The 17541-nt window shown below is 45.8% G+C and overlaps 1 protein-coding gene across 1 annotated transcript in view; it reads right to left on the bottom strand.

Moving 5' to 3' along the window:
* Nucleotides 1–17541, bottom strand: part of LOC138981739 (nucleolysin TIAR-like) — a gene marked incomplete in the record, with an annotated part of 159070 nt that overhangs the window by 29841 nt on the left and 111688 nt on the right. Inside the window, 1 exon segment of the mRNA XM_070354813.1 lies at nucleotides 12622–12697. Within this exon segment, the coding sequence (XP_070210914.1) occupies nucleotides 12622–12697 (76 nt within the window).

Genomic DNA, 17541 nt, shown 5'->3' with positions numbered 1-17541 from the left:
GTTGCCATCCTTCCTTCCTCCCCGGCTTCCCCCGCCACTTGAGCCGACAGCCAGTCAATGCAAACATGGATATCAATAAACAGCTCGTGCTGCAAACCACCCTTTACACTTCCACTAAACCAAGCTTACTGCACCCCCCCCCCCCCCTCAGTTCCGAGAACTACATGCATCTCCCCCCTCCTCCCTCAGCAACATGCACCCCCCCCCCCCTCCCTCAGCAACATGCACCCCCCCCCCTGCCAATTCCAAAAGCTATATATATGCATCCCTCTCTCAAAATACACACAATAATCCTGCAGAGGAAAAACAATGTGATGTGCAGCCAGTTTGAGCTGTAGTGTCTATTCATCTAGAAGCCTTTTAGGTTCCCTTCCGCAAATTTGTTGCCTCATTACGCTTCACTGTTTGCCCACCCACTGTGCAAAAATACTGCCTGGTCGTTTTCAATCATATTTGGCACAAACACCGTTCTGAATACCCCCCCCCCCCCCCCCCCCCAACGATCGTGGCCCTTCTCCAAATCTATGCAGTCTCTCTTTTGAGCCCCTTGCTATCCCCCATCCCCTAGTGCTCCCCCCCCACTCTTCACACACACACACACACACTCTCTCTTTATCCAAAGTAGGTCAGGTATTTATCCGGGTGAACGTGTCCCAAGAGGGTGGCTTTGACGAGATCACAGAGGTTATTAATTGAAGCTAATGATGATGAAGGCCCAAGCTGCTGGGGAGAATGTCAGGAGACCAGCATTACTGGGCTCCCAGCGGGATCGACACAAACTCCACCACGGAAAAAGCATTTCCACTTTTGATTTACGACTGCCTAATACCAGTAATGACCTGTACAACAATCCGAAACCACTGCAGCAAAATAGTAGAAATATCAAAGAGAGAGAGAGAGAGAGAGAGAGAGAGAGAGAGAGAGAGAGAGAGAGAGAGAGAGAGAGAGAGAGAGAGAGAGAGAGAGAGAGAGAGACTCAGACTCAGAACTTTATTACAAAAGGATAAAGGTTTTAGGCAAAGCCTATTCTTCCAACCTGTCCTTTATACAACACATAAAGACAGACGGACATAGAGAGAGAGAGAGAGAGAGAGAGAGAGAGAGAGAGAGAGAGAGAGAGAGAGAGAGAGAGAGAGAGAGAGAGAGAGAGAGAGAGAGAGGAGGGGGGGCAAGGAAGAGAGAAACCGAATTGTCATTAAAAGCAAGAACTGATAGATCATAACCGATAGAGAAAACCGACCACCGACGTGTATGGATACATTTCGAAAAGATATCCACTTTACAAAGCATGGCATGGGAACTTCACTGCCAATTAGGTTATCGTGATGTCATTTTCGTCACACAGCCGGAAGTTACGAGATGATTTGATTGGCAGATTCCACACTATCTTGACATTAGCTGGAATCTGTATACTATAATAACCAGCAAAAGCCAGCAAATCTGAAATTACCTTCTCCAAGAAGATCAGGATTCAGAAAACGTCCTGTCGATCCCAACACTATTAGGCGCTACAACAACATTAAACACACACCACAGAAATACCACTACCATTAATTCTGTAATCAACGCCAGAAAGCGAGAACAAACACAGTACTCGGGCGTGCTGATTGAATGGCGACAACACGCCAAAAAATTGTCAAAGCCAGCAGCCGCCGATCATTGACCCAGGCCCCCCTCGAAGCCTCCTTCAGCGGAAATTTATCCACAGCACCAAAAAGCTTGGTGTGGCTGTAGTGCTTGACAAACCGACAGGTCCAAATGCAATCTTCACACATTCCATGACGGCAGCGGAGTAGCTGTTTAATGCTTGACAAACCGACAGGTCTAAATGCAATCTTCATATGTTTCATGATGGCAACGGAGTAGCTGTTTAATGCTTGACAAACCGACAGGTCTAAATGCAATCTTCATATGTTCCATGATGGCAACGGAGTAGCTGTTTAATGCTTAACAAACCGACAGGTCTAATTGCACCCTTTAACACATGCAATAACGGCAACGGAGTAGCTGTTTAGTGCCTGACAAACCGACAGGTCTAAATGCACCCTTAGCACATGCAATAACGGCAGCGGAGTAGCTGTTTAGTGCTTGACAAACCGACAGGTCTAAATGCACCCTTAATACATGCCATAACGGCAGCGGAGTAACTGTTTAGTGCTTGACAAACCGACAGGTCTAAATGCACCCTTAACACATGCCATAACGGCAGCGGAGTAGCTGTTTAGTGCTTGACACACCGACAGGTCTAAATGCACCCTTAACACATGCAATAACGGCAGCGGAGTAGCTGTTTAGTGCTTGACACACCGACAGGTCTAAATGCACCCTTAACACATGCCATAACGGCAGCGGAGTAGCTGTTTAGTGCTTGAAACACCGACAGGTCTAAATGCACCCTCCACACATTATACGACGGCAGCAGACAGGTTTACAGCGTACAAGACCTGTGGAGAGCTCGGTATCAGCCAACGATGGAACAAGTTGGGCCAAAAATAGAGCAGAGAATGTGACAATGACTAGAAAATTAATAAGCAGGCTTGATGACGTTACTCGGAAGATCCATAAAGTAACAGACTGGGCGTGCTGGGGTGGTGGGGATAGGGGCAAAGTGTGTGTGTGTGTGTGTGTGCGCGTGCGCAGGTGCGTCCATGCCAGCACGCGTGCGCCTGTGTGTGTACACACGAAAGAGAGTGAGAAAGATTTAAAAAAAAAAAGGAAAAAAAATAAAGAAAAAAAGGTGATGAGGTCTAGAAACTCATCGGGTTCTACAAACACATATCTCACACATATTTAAACACCACTGGACAACCCAGCGGGATGGACAACAGCATGGGCAAGGTAGGGATCGAGGAAAAGAAAACATGGCTGCTGCTGACAACTCGGGGGCTCTGTTCTATAATACATTTGCAAACACGAAACGGGCCCATATTGCAACGGGGAACACAAACATAGCCGAGAGGGGGATGGGGGAGAGGGAAAGAGCGAAAGAGAAAAAAAGAGAAAAAGAGAGAGAGAGTAGAAAAAGAGAGAGAGTAAGAAAAGAGAGAGTAAGAAAAGAGAGAGAGAGAGAGAGAGAGAGAGAGAGAGAGAGAGGGGGATGGGGAAGGGTGAGAGAGATGTCACCAACACATACACATGATTTCTCTTTCTCTCTCAGACACACACGCACGCACGCACACACGAGCACGTGGAAAGCGGACTGGCCAACAAGAGGCAGGCCGGGGCGCAGTGCTGGGCAAACAGGCCTGACACCGTGCCGCCCGTGCTGAGGAAATGACTGTCGCTGCCCAAACACACCCCGGCCTGCGCCTTCCGTGCTGTTGCCACATTGTGATCAATATTATCTTATTCACATCACACCCGCACCTCTCCCCTACCCTTCTACATCCGTTCACTACCCACCCCCTCTCTCCTGTCATCGGGGGCCACAGAGCCTTCGCTAAGACATGAGACGTTTTGCCATACACCACTACCTCCTTCAGAATGGCTTCTTCACCCCACCCGGAAGTGTATACAAATTCACCAATTTGTCCATAACAACAAGACATAACACACTAACTCTCGCACACACGCTTCTTCTTTCTCCCTATGCCCATCCCTTACTGCTCGAAGCGATAGAGAGAATAAAACATCAATCGGTAAAACACACACACAGACCGATGCACCTCTCTTTCTCCTCATCCCCCATCACCGCCCGTAGCGATGAGAGGGTTAGGAGAAAAACTATCATTTTCTCCACAAACATCGATGGATAACTACCCACTGCAGACAGAAACGATGCGGAACTCTGCGGGGCCTTTGAAAACGATAGATTTGCGTCAGCACCTGACAAAGGGGGGAGATTCGGTCACCGTTGTGCAACATGCAGCGAATCATGCACACTGTCTGCTGACTGGAAGGAAGGGAGCACGTGAAATACGCAGCAGATAAAAACCACTGCTGGTTCTAGTGTTGAGGACGACGTGTGCACACAATGAAAGGCTCGCTGTGTGGTACCCGCTATCCACCCAGCCGGTTCTTGTGTTGAGGACGACGTGTGCACACAATGAAAGGCTCGCTGAGTGGTACCCACTATCCACCCAGCCGGTCAGACATGCTTTACAGGGCAAACACTGAACGACGGTCCTGTCTTGCATTTCAGTCTCCAGTTCAAAATGCAAGACCTATCCCCACCACACACACACACAGAACCTGGAGTATATTATTATCCTTCCAGACACAGAAAAAAACCAATGCATCGCCTAAAATTGAACTGAAGTTCAAAATACAAGACGGGTGCACATACAGAGAGAGAGAGAGAGAGGGAGCGGGGGGCTGGTGTGTGTGTGTGTGTGTGGGGGGGGTGTGTGTGTGTGTGGGGGGGGGTGTGGGGGGGGGTGTGTGTGTGTGGAGGAGGTAGAGGGACAAGCACCATCACCCCCTTGCAAAAGACATAAGCTTCAACTTCCCAACACAACACTCCCTCAAAACACAGGACAACAACAACACAAATCCAACAACCGCACAAAGAAGGTAAGGTCATACAAAAATCGCAGAACGTGCAGGCTTTCTTGCAATGGAATCTATCAAAGTGTCCGGTTCAGTTAAAATGTTGCAGCATCCCCAGATCTTGGGACAGATTAAACAGAGCCCACAATGCACAAGGGACCCTCTACTTCTTCTCATCTCATATGTCAAGCAGCGGGGAACGTCCCGTGGCACTTGTTTCTTTTGTCCATCTCGCCTAGCATTTCTTTGTCCAAAGTTCTTGTGCCGTCATTACTTCTGTCCTGTCGCAACAAATCCTTCTTTCTGCTCCTGCATTTTCTTGTGTCAATCTGGTCTTATTTATGTGAAACTTCGTGTGTTGTCATTATATTGTGTTCTGTCGTTTATAATGTTTTCTTTGGGCTTCGTTTCCTTGTTTCAATTTTGTTTCTTTTTCTTTGTGTAACTTTCTTGTGCCCTGATTGCTTTGTGTTCTGTTGTCAATAATCAATACTTTTGGGTGGCTCTTTTTGCTTGTGTCAATCTTGTCTCTTTTACTTTTGTCAAAATGTCTTTTATTGTCATGACTTGGTCTTCACTAATCTTAACCCTCCTTTTTGTCAATCGTTTTCTTGTGACAAACGTGATGTCATTATGTATTTTGTTTTGTCGTCAATAATTTTTTTTAAATCTGCTCCTTTTTTCTTGTGTCAACCTCGCTTTAATTTTTCTTGTTCTTGTATTAACTGTCTTTGGTCGCCATCACATTGTGTTATGTCGTCCAAAATCGTCATGTCTTCTGTACTTTTTGTCGTCTGACAAACTTCCGGATGTCGTCAAAACTTCAAGTCCTGTCGTCAATAACCGTCATTCTTTTTCGTCCAGCTTCATGCGAGGATCGGTTGCGGTATGATTGACCCATGACAGCAGTCAGACACATCAGCTGCAGGATACTCAAAGCAATGATACAGTCTGCTTGGTGAACCCGATCTGTACGTGTAACTCTCGTGGTCATCACTTTCCCCTTTGTCATTAACCATCCGCATCTCTGCTCGCCGGACCTCGATTAATTCCTCGTGACAAAGCACTTTGGGTGATTACACTATCAGTGTCTTTCACGCTGACTGTCACCGTGTCTCGGTAATGTCAACGATAATGGTACTATCCTCCGACTGCCAACTCTCAGGACGATTGTAACGTGCACCAGAGTTGTTGAGAAACGAACACGAGACTTCGTAATACAGAAAATGCCTTGCGTTTTGCTTTCCCCAACGCTCTCTCTCCTCTCTCTGCGTGCGTATTCAGTGAGCCTGCGCATGCGCGTTCTTCCTTGACGTAAACGTCCTGTCATGTTGAGGTTAAATGGTACTATCCTCCGACTGCCAACTCTCAGGACGATTGTAACGTGCACCAGAGTTGTTGAGAAACGAACACGAGACTTCGTAATACAGAAAATGCCTTGCGTTTTGCTTTCCCCAACGCGCTCTCTCTCTGTCTCTCTCTCTGTCTCTCTCTCTGTCTCTCTCTCTCTCTCTCAGAGTGATAAATCAACATTTAATGGAAGAGTGATACATCAACGATTCGTATGATTATCCCATTCGCTCGCAATGCACATTCTTTTATCAATTGTCAACCCCACATCACCACTTTTTTTCTACGTGCTCCATGCTATCCATGCTAACTTTCAACGAACGACTCCAGCGATTAACTCAACTGGATATTCATCCACCCCCACCCCCTGCATCCGCATGGCTAGAGCAAAAAGCTTCCAGAGCCCAAACAGCATTATCCGTTCATCCACTTGCATTCAGATGACGCTCAGCGAACTGGAAAGCGCAGGAAGGCCACTGCAATAAGAGGCAAGGGAGCACACAGGGGACACAACTCCCGGCCCGGAAAGGGAGACAAGCACATCACCATGACAACTACAAAAGCGCACGGCGCTGAAACAATGGGCTGATGCAGGGCACGAGCAAAACTGCTGAAGGAGGGGAGGAAGGGAGGGAGAGAGAGAGAGAGGAGAGAGAGAGAGCGAGAGAGAGAGAGAGAGAGAGGGAGAGAGAGAGAGAGAGAGAGAGAGAGAGAGAGAGAGAGAGAGAGCGAGAGAGAGAGAGAGAGAGAGGGAGAGAGAGAGAGAGAAAAGAGGAGAATGAGGAGGAGGATGTATGGGCATGTCCGATTGTCGTGTAGACGGTATGACAGACGGTCAAAACGTTGGGACTGTGATGCAGCACACAAGCAAAATTGCAGAAAGCGATCAAGAGGAAGTGAGGGGTAGGTCAGGTCACAGAGGGAGACGGCGAGGGACAAAGTTTAGAAGTGAAAAATGACAAAGACTTAACAAGTGATGAGAAGACTTACAAACCTGAAATGAACGGGAAGAGAGGGGGACGAATATCGGACAGGAGACAGAAAGGCAGCGGCAGTGAACCGGGAGGTCGAAAAAGCAAAAGTGGTTGGGAACAAAAACACACCAACACAATTGATAAGAGAAGAGAGACAGCGAGACAGAAATATATCCATGCAGGAGACAGAGACCGTAGCGCGTGGAGGTCAATGGGTCCCCTGACAGCCAGGCCGGCCAGCAGAAGGCCATAAACGATCAGAAGGCCATTAGGACCTGACTGCTCTATGAGCTTCGCTGCCTGCTGCCACAATCCGCCTCTCCCCCAGGCTCCGTGACGTCTTTCCAAGCACCCGATGCAGTAGGAAGGATGATGCCTCCGGGCTTCTGCCCTCCGTCACCAGTACTACTACTACCATTAGAGTATTACAGTTCGTGCGCACACAGTGATTCTAGTCAAGTCGCGAAACCATGTCATCCTGCTGACCAAAGTCACCAAGCAAGCGCATTTTTACTCCACTGTCGGGAGTAAAGCTGAATAAACACACCGTGACTAGTAATGAACTCAAAAATAAAATTTTTAAAATGACCGAATTAAGTGTATTATAATGTGTATCAAATAAAATAATAGTCACTCGCGCAGACCAATACATGAAGATAGCAACGATGTTGGCGATCCAGACGCATCATTCACTTCTCCTTCGTAGGATTATTTTGACGAGTGTGAAAAATAAAAATATGTACAGGACCAGTCGCACCATGACATTGCTGAATTTATTTCATAACTGACACAAATATCAATCTGCGAAGATAACCCAGCAAGAAAGCAGTAAGGGTGTTGATTTGTGGTTTGTGTCAATTCAAGAATGCATTGAAGTATGGAATAATCTATGGGGTACAAGGAAAGAAGGCATTGTTAAATATAACTGCACCATGGACTTTCTACTACTAAAAACAAAAACAAATGGAGCAAGCAACTATCATCATTGTTCACTACCACTATACAGAAATAAAAACGGAAAAGGAATAGGAAAAAAAATGGACAAGTCCCCAAGCAACGACATGCCCGCTTTCTGTCACTAAAACAGCTTTCCGTTGTATGACGCGCTATTTCACAAAAACAGAAAAAGATACTGGCTCCCCATTGTTGTTCCCTAGAGATATTCCCTATTTTTTGTAATAGATTTCTATCGAGTACACAAAATCCCTTTTTGACACGATGAACAAAAATCGAAAAAATAAACTCTTTTTGTCATTTTGTTGTTGTCGCTTTTCTGTCATTTCCCCTTGCAATAACAGTTGTTTTACGCTCCTTTTCTTTCTCTCTCCTCCTTTTTCCCCCTCAGCTCACTGGGGATTTTGAGAATGAGGACGCTTATCTAATACTCCGATGCCGGCGCTTATTTCATTCAGTCATGCACAGGAAGACAGATTCCAGAGGGGAAAATGCATGGCTGCCTTCCGAACATTCCAATTCCATCGGGTTTGGTATTCAATGCGAAATAGCGCGTGCACTGCACGGGAGGGGTTGAAGGGTTGAGGTTCGATCTCTTGTTTTGAGCCGGCCATGTACGAGGGGTGGGCGCATACGTTCCAAAATTTCCGGTACAAAATTGGAAAGTGAAGATGTGTCTGGAAGTGAAAAGCTCCGTACAGTAGGCTGCACCTCATCACAAAAAGATAATACTCGTTGGAGGAGTGAGTGTCGGGGAAATCAAATAAACTGTTGTTTTTAACCCTGTCTCTGCGTGTCTCTATCTCTCTTTCCCTCTGGCTGCATGCGTGCGTACTTTCGTGTATGTGTGCGTGCGCGCGCGTATAAGAGAAAGGTTCAGGCAGCTCACATTTCCCAAGGCTTGTCCACTCTTTTTCAGACGCAGCTACTTTCCAAGTGCTCGCAACCCATCTCGTTCCAGATCTCAGCAACAGAAAGTTATTTTCACTTTACCCAAAACCCTGCACCTGCACTTTCTCCAAGGCCCAGCCGCATTGTCTGGGAGGACCCACAGCACTCATAACTACGTGATGACAAGGGCTACCAACAGGTCCCCAGGCGCTCACAGTCCTTCTAGCTTGAGTGTCGGATGGACACTTTGAAGAAAAGTAATACTACTTCTATTTCACTAATTACAGCTCCTCCGTCTGCGTCTACAGTTCGACACCTGCAGCCTGTCAAACCTCCCTCCCCGAGTCTCCTGTTTCTACATCCAGACAACTTAAAGCTGTCCCCAGAGTGCAAGTAACTCAAATTGTATTTCCCTCGGGATCGTCCACCTACAAGTAACTATCGTTATTAAATTTACCATAGCCGCACCACTTCCCAAAACGGTCACCATTTTCATCATACTTCGTAAAAGACGTTTTCATTACCAAATTATGGAAATAAAATAATATTCGCGCTACTATAAATGTATGATTGAGCCATGTGATTATAACCATATTAAGCACTGCTGCCTGGATGATATTCATCGCAGAGGGATCCGGCGGACGTTTCTGTACTTAAATTTAGACACGCCTGAACATTGTGGTTAGCTTGATATCGGTGTGGCCTGATTGTGTTTTCTTGATTAAATCTAGTTCTCTGGATGACCTGTAGCTGTCATGGTTAAGACAATGAATAGTCTCCACAAAAAAAGGGGGGAAAAAAGAAGAAAATTCAATGTACGAAAGGAGTGACAAGTCCGCGAATGAAATCACACAATTCGATGAAACCACATAATTCGTCCGTGTGGTATTTCATGTTGAGATGTCAAAAACCATGTAAGTGTGTGGACGAAGGTTATGGTGGGCACACAACGGTAACATCGCCGTTCTGTGATGGAAAGGCAAAACCCGATAGATACACCCCAACCGTGACAGACAAAGAGGGAAACAAGGATGATGAAACATGTGACCGCACACGAGTTGCTAACTCGCTCTCTCTCTCTCTCTCTGCCCCCCCCCCCCCCCTCTCTTTCTCTCTCTGTAACAGAAACAAACCTCTGCCCTTTACCAAATGACGTTGAAATGACGCCGGCATGTGACATGACAAAGTTGCCAACGATGACCTTCAACGCTGACAGCCACACAGCGAGTGGAGAGGTTTCTGATCTAAAACCAGAGAGGTTGGAAACAACGCTGACAGATGGAAGGAGCTAGGACAAATAGAACGTCAGAAAACCCACAAGAGAAGAAGAGAGACAAAAACAACGTAACGACAGAAATAAAAGTGAAAGATACTAAACAGAAAAGAAATTTAAGGTGGCCACATTAAAAAAAAAAAACACAAAACGGTCAAAAATAACTGGAATTTAAAGTATTATTGTCCGCGGAATGACAACAGCACGCAGAAACTACTATATGCATTGTCAAATATTTAGATTGAAAGAACTGTAGCATGAGTTTGGGAGATATGTTTGGAAACTATAAAGGAAATTATTATTTCTCGTTTTACCACTGTACCATGTTTAACTGAATAAAACCTTGTTTAAACCAACTAAAGGAAATAACGGTTGAAAGTAAACGCTTGTTCCATACGGACCTCTCCAAACACGAGTTTCTACCTTGCCCCACTTACTGAATACAAGTCACATAATTCAAACGCCAAAAAGCGAAAAGACTTCCAACACCACAGAAGAATCATTTGCCTTGTTCCGCAACAGAGTGTTGGTGTATAGGTCAAAGGAACCACTTGTACACGCAGTCATTGTTCCTTTACAGAGGGTCAACAACATGAGAAATTGAAAACTGAAGCACAGAAGAAAGAAGGCAACAGGGAGGTGACCGTGAAAGGTGGCGAGGGAAAGCCAGCAGACGGCGGGAGGCGCCGAGCGTTACGAGCGGAGACAGGGAGGAAGACAAGTCAGTCATCCCCAGGGGGACACGCGGCCACCCCCGGGTGCAATCAGGCAGGAAGCCCTATTGCTGCTTGTCACACCACCCTGCTCTCCCTGGAGAGCTGACCACACCGCCATCACCGACCACAACAACGACAATGTCTGTGGTGCTGGAGGTGGAGGCGGTGGGTTGTCGCATGATTCAGGAGCCGCGCGCACGCCACCGAAGTGGAGCCTCTGCAGTCATCAGGAGGTTAATCGTGCAGCTAGTCTACCACGCATAACTCAGGGCGACCGGCCGCCCGGGGGTTAATTGTGCACGCACATGGACAAGAGTGCAAACATGAACAACTACAGACCCCCACCCCGGTCATCAATGGGCTTAATCGTGCAAGAGACCCAACCGTCGCCGTTCAAGACGACGTCGAGGGGCTAATCGTCTGAAAAGTAAGCAGAATTACTGTCTTTGGTCATGAAAGAGTAAACTGTGCGCTAGGCATAATTATATTCAATATTTAGCACTACGTCGTCCAGAGTCTAGTCCTCTGAGAATTCAACAAAACTCCACTCTATGGCCATAAAGAGTTCAGTGTGCGGTATGCACAACTCAAGTTTTTGCAGTACGACGTCATGGGACTCATCGTCTGAGAAGTTAGCAGAACTCGGGTCCTTGGTCGCGAAAGAGTTATTAACCGCACGCTAGGCACAACTCGAGCGTAAGTCAATGCCGAAGACACCGAGACTATAACCGTCCAAAGCAGATCTCACGCGAATGGTCTGCTACGGCTTATCGTGCATAATGCAGAGCTTGGGGATCCGAAGTTGCTAATCATCCAAGACATTAATTCAATGTCGTACGGTCATTAAACATTCAACTATGCACAGTTTGAAACATTGTCCCTTACCCGTTACCTATCAGCGGGCTGATCATCTGATACTCAGGATTGGAAGCTTCCAGTTCACATGTCTGCTTACTACAGCGGCGGACAAACCTACAACCTTTAACTCCTCCTACCACTCCCACAGCATCGTTTCCGAAAAAAATAGCGCAGAATCAAAGTTTGGAGTTTGCATGTTTGCTTACAAGAGCGGAGGACAGACCAACAACCCTACTCCTCCCGTCCCTCAAAATGCCCCTCGTGATGACATGCAGCAAAACACGCCGTGATGACGCAAGCCTTCACTTTCTCCGTCCAACTCTTCTCTCTCAACGACAGATAATCAAATTAATTTCCTCCTTCCTTCCCCCTCCTGAAAACCTTCATTCCCGTGGCATGTAAATGACAGTTGCGGGGTGCAGGGGAGTATCGACTCTAGCACGAGTGACAGGACCGCTACACGAAAACACTCTGCTGCTCGTCGTTTTCCTACGCGACCTCGTGGCCTCTCTCTATCCTCAGCCTGACAGTCGCGCGCACTTCTACTCCACGCGAAATCCCCCCCCCCCCCCCCCCCCGACTTGCATGATAGGGGGGTTAAAACATTACACACAAATTCAAGAGCAGAGAAAAATGAAAGAAAAATAGCGTTTTTAGCACGAAGGGGGAAAAGTGGAAAGATCAACACTGCTCCGCTGCTGGCAAATGAAATAGAGCCGGACAAATTCCAGAGACAAATTTTGAAGGATGGGGTTAGCAAACCTGCTTGAAGTATCGACCTCCTGGCGCCCACATGAGACGTGCATAGAACGACACACCTTTTGACAGACACTATGTGAAACACGTGTCAGTGACAGACAGTGTCATACATGCCCAGGACAATGCTTAAGGGTAAGACTTAGCCACGGTCATATATATCGTATTCGTGCGTACACGACGACACAAATGAATGCAGACAGGCAGGCTGACCCACAGTCACTGAGACAGAGGAACAGCTGGAGAGATGCACAGACACATACAAAGACACATACAAACATACAGACACATACGCACACGCTCACTCGACAATCAAACACCAAAACATGACACTCAGGATTCCACCACAGCTTGTACTCACTTGTTTGTTGACAAAGGACACGAAGCCATAGCCCTTGGACTTTTGTGTCGTTGGATCTCGGATGATCTTGCAATCTCTGCACACAAAAAAAGAATAGAGAAAATAATGAAAAGTCTGCTTTGCAGTTTGGCACAATAAAAGACATCGCAAATAGAAGTTCTACTAACGGAACCCAAATTTTCACACAAAAACGCAAAAAGAAACGGCGTTTTAGTACGAGCAAATCCACACACACACACAAAAGGCATATTCGATGAGGGAGACTTTACACATAACAGCGACGCGTGAAGAAGCGACGTGATTAATTCCGTTTCAGTGAGAAATTCAGTGCAAAAAGTTTGCATGCACAGATTTCGCTGGCACTTTAATTCCAGGATCAAGACAGGAAACTGTGTCAGGTAACTTCACTTCACGTGATTTTTTTCTCTCGGGTAATTCTTCATGCATTTTTAACAGATCTCTTAGCAAGACGATTCGAGAGAGAGAGAGAGAGAGAGAGAGAGAGAGAGAGAGAGAGAGAGAGAGAGAGAGAGAGAGAGAGAGAGAGAGAGAGAGAGAGAGTGAGAGAGAGTGAGAGAGAGATGAGGAGTATGGGAAAAGAAGGTAAAGGAAAAACAGACAACCTAGTAAGAAAATGAAGACTCGGACAGTTTTGTTGTGCTAATTTTGCAGTCAAATCACCTACAAGTCTTTCGAATTGTAAAACTCTTTCTCGGGGCGAGTATGAGGGACAAGGAATAGACAGACTGAGGGTGGGGATAGGGAGGGGGTGGTGTGATATGTGTTTGGGAGATCTCCCCAGAAGGTTTTGCAGTAATTGGTTAAGAAAGAGGGCGGTAACGTTATTGTCTCTCTGGCCCAGGCCCCCATCTCTAGTCCGGCAACAATTGGTAATGCGATTTGCGCCAGTGCGAACTGAGGAAGACGAGGCCCGGAAAAAGATGAACGAATGAAGAGACAAGTGGCAGAGAAGAAGAAAAAGAAATAAGAACAAGCGTAAGTATGGTATTTTGGGACCCTCATATTATGCACGAGAGAGAGAGAGAGAGAGAGAGAGAGAGAGAGAGAGAGAGAGAGAGAGAGAGAGAGAGAGAGAGAGAGAGGGAGAGAGAACGAGAGAGAGAGAGAGAACGAGAGAGAGAGAGAGTGTGTGTGTGTGTTGAAATGGGGGGGGGGGGGGTGTTCGCATTTCGTGCTCGCAAGTTATCTCTTTGTAAGGGAACCTCTTTTGATAGGGTAAGGTGACTTTCCGTTTCACTTTTTCTTTCCTGTGTTTCTTGTTATTTAGCAGGATTGAACCCCTCGCCCTTTTAACCACCTTTCTTTCTGTCTTGTTTTCCCCTTAAAAAGAGTTAATCCTTTAATTCGTTATTTTCCAATTCTTTCAAAATATAAAATTATTTTCTAGTTTCAAAGCATTCCTCCTTCTTGCAAGGGACATTACCTTGCTCTTTCGATTCATTCTGTCCCTTCCTTCTGCGATTTTTTTTCTTCCCGAGAGGAATGGGCTCTTTAAGCGACAAAAGTGTTTCTTGGAATAACACTTTCTTCTCCTTTATCCGAGATCAAATTAATGCAACTTCGTGCTTCATTGCAACATCAGGTTTCACTATTTCCTCCCAGAGAAAAATAATTCGCTGTTTCACTCTTGCCAATATGTCGTGCTTTTTTTCGGCGACATTTTTGTTCCGTCTTTTCCACCGTTCCGTTCTCTCCTGTCCCTAATCCACTTAACTTGCAGGGATATTATCTTTGCCGTTCAAACTTTTCTCTCCAATTTCTGTCAAAGGTAATATATTATTCATTAGCATTCTGACCCCCTCCCTCCCCCTTTCAATTCGTACGGCTTTAAAACGCAAGCGATGATTAACTCGCTCAAGTTAGCAAGGCGTGGCGCGGAAGAATAACATCAGCGGGAGAAAAAGGAACCGCAGAGCAAAATGTTGTACGGAGAAAACTAAAGGGAAAATGCAGTGCGCAGTGATGAGAATAACTGCACAATTTGAAAGAAGAAAAAAAATAAAGAGTAGGAAAGAAAAAGCTGACGCGGAGGCAGATGAGCAGAGATGAAGAAAGGAAGAAAAAACAAAACACCACATGATGGAAAGAGAGAGCAAACTAAACTGCAAAAGAAAGAATAAAGTCACAAAGAAGATACAAGAATGAAGAAACCCACACAAAAACAACTAAAGACAAAAAGAATGGGAGAGGAGCAGAAGAGGGTAAACAGAGAGGGGCCGGCGCGTTTCGTGTAGACAAGTGGGGCCGAGGTGACAGGGTGTTATTGGAAGAGTCCCCAGCGACTCTGCCTCCACAACCTTCCACAGGAAGCGGACTGGAACCACGCTATGGCCCCCTTGTCACACGTTGCCCCCTGCTGTGTGGAACGAGCTGCGCGTTTTACGGGACCACTGGGAAAAGGGATGCGACTTATCACTATCATCACCTTTGCCATATACTTAAAAGACTTGTCCACCAAGACTAGGATGAAAGATGCCAGGAAAACTACGAGAACCTCAAGTGGTAGAGGGAGGAGGAGGGGGTGGGAGTTGGCTGTGTCAGTGGTGGATCATCCTTCCTTAACGCCCAGTCATGACCACCAAAACACATTGCTGTCGTACTCTTTACTTCATTTTGACATGTGAAACATTTCTCTCACAATTTTACAAGTAGCCAACACGTCTTCACCAAATACCCACCCCTTTGTTATACTTATAGCTTGAGGTGTTAAGGGATCGTCTACAAAGAACTACACCAAACGTACAGATACATGTCATCAAAAATTAACACTAAGAACGATAATACAACTACTACCGTGTACACCACACTAAATGAATAAATCAAAACCCATGACTGTGGAGCTTTCTTCCGCTTCCTTCCAGACTCAGCGACAAACAAACAGCCTACTATAGGTACTGGCCACAGTGACACGCTCTCTATATTGTCGCCCCAAACCCAACGACAAATTAAAGTATCCAGAACGACAGTAGTTTGCGACTGAGCTGCCAATAACCTACTACTGTGCCGCTATAATAACATTCTTTTGTCAACAGAAAGACCCCCCACCCCTCCCCCCCCGAATTCGACAATGACAAGATACAAAAGCTGTGCCAGGAAACAAAGAAGACCAACGGACAAAACAAACCCGAGCGCAGAGCACACACACACAAAACTAAATTCCATCATCATAAATTCTTTTTCATCAGGGCTGTGGACGCTACCCGCCAGTGAATAATGCATTATCCACACAGTGGCACTGGGCGAGCGGAAACGGGAGCCGGATGGTCGCAAAACAAAACAGATTCATCAAAAATGCATTTGTCTTTTGTGAACATTTATGGAATTGCGGACACACGCTGCGAGCATGGGACCACATAAGAGGAGAAGGGGAAAAAACCTGGCTTTGCAACTTATCCGTGTACGCTGCGCCAGTCGTGATGAGAAGAGAAAGGCGTTTTAAAAAATTAAAAGGCGCGGACGTCCATCCATCAGTTGCCTCCTGACATATTTGTCCGCGCCTGCACGCGAACACACACACACACACACCCCTCCCTCCCTTCCCCTCTCTCACCTCCACCAAGTCTCTCATACATCCCGTAGAACGGAAGTACAACACAAATCTCGCACACAAAAGTTGAACGCAAACATTCAGCAGCTTGGTCGTGTGTTTCAGTCAACTAGATGTATGGATAAGAAGCAGAGCACTCTCGGCGACATTGGAAAAAACATGGTTCAAAAGCTCATTACAGAAAATAATCGGATGGAAAAAACTCGGTGAATAGAGTGCATAAATAACGTATTGTTTTCCAATCCTACATCAGTCAAAACGTTGGGTTATCAATACTTTTCTTTCTTCAACAGCGAGAGCAGAAAAAGCGCTGCAACGGAATTAGGTATTAGGTCTGGAAATGGAAATTCACGAACATAAAGGAAGAAATCGCTTCGCAACAACACGAGTTATAGCTTTTACGTTTTTGAACAGAATGATCAATACACAAACAATGGGTCTAAAACTGACTTCGATCCTGGAAGCGTTGTGGGTAAAAGACCTCGCGAAGATTCTTTATTCCGCTGAAATCTGTACGTTAACAGCTACAATTCTCTCCTTTCAAACCTGTATCCCCCTCCCCCCCCCCCCCCGAAACTTGTATATATTGTTTGTTTGTTAAAGAAGCGGTGCTTATCGCGATCTGCTTGATATTTTTCTTATTCTTGTTTTGTTGATCCGTGGAGAGTTTGTAAGCCTGTCGAAACTTCTCTTTCCTTAGACAGCTCTATGAAAAAAAGAAACAAGAAGGGCAAAGCCCATACGACTCACATGCTTGACCTTGAACTTTACATGACCTTGACCTTCAGCTAAACCTAGCAATGACATCATACACTAAGAACTGCTTTACACGTTTTTCCTACCAAAATACATGTGACCTTGACCCAAGGTCAAGGTCATCCAACGTCATGCAACACAAAGCTGTTAATTCAAGACATAGGAAGTACAATGGTGCTTATTGGCTCTTTCTACCATGAGATATGGTCACTTTTAGTGGTTCACTACCTTATTTTGGTCACATTTCATAGGGGTCAAAGTGACCTTGACCATATGTGACCAAATGTGTCTCATGATGAAAGCATAACATGTGCCCCACATAATTTTTAAGTTTGAAACAATTATCTTACATAGTTCAGGGTCAAGGTCACTTCAAAATACGTATACAATCCAACTTTGAAGAGCTGTGACCTTGACCTTGAAGCAAGGTAAACCAAACTGGTATCAAAAGATGGGGCTTACTTTGCCCTATATATCATATATAGGTGAGGTATTAAATCTCAAAAACTTCAGAGAAAATGGGAAAAATGTGAAAAATAGCTGTTTTTTAGACAACATTTATGGCCCCTGCGACCTTGACCTTGAAGCAAGGTCAA

The sequence above is a fragment of the Littorina saxatilis genome, linkage group LG12 (assembly GCF_037325665.1).
Source record: "Littorina saxatilis isolate snail1 linkage group LG12, US_GU_Lsax_2.0, whole genome shotgun sequence".
Lineage (NCBI taxonomy): Eukaryota > Metazoa > Mollusca > Gastropoda > Littorinimorpha > Littorinidae > Littorina > Littorina saxatilis.
This window is presented reverse-complemented; position numbering and strand designations above follow the sequence as displayed.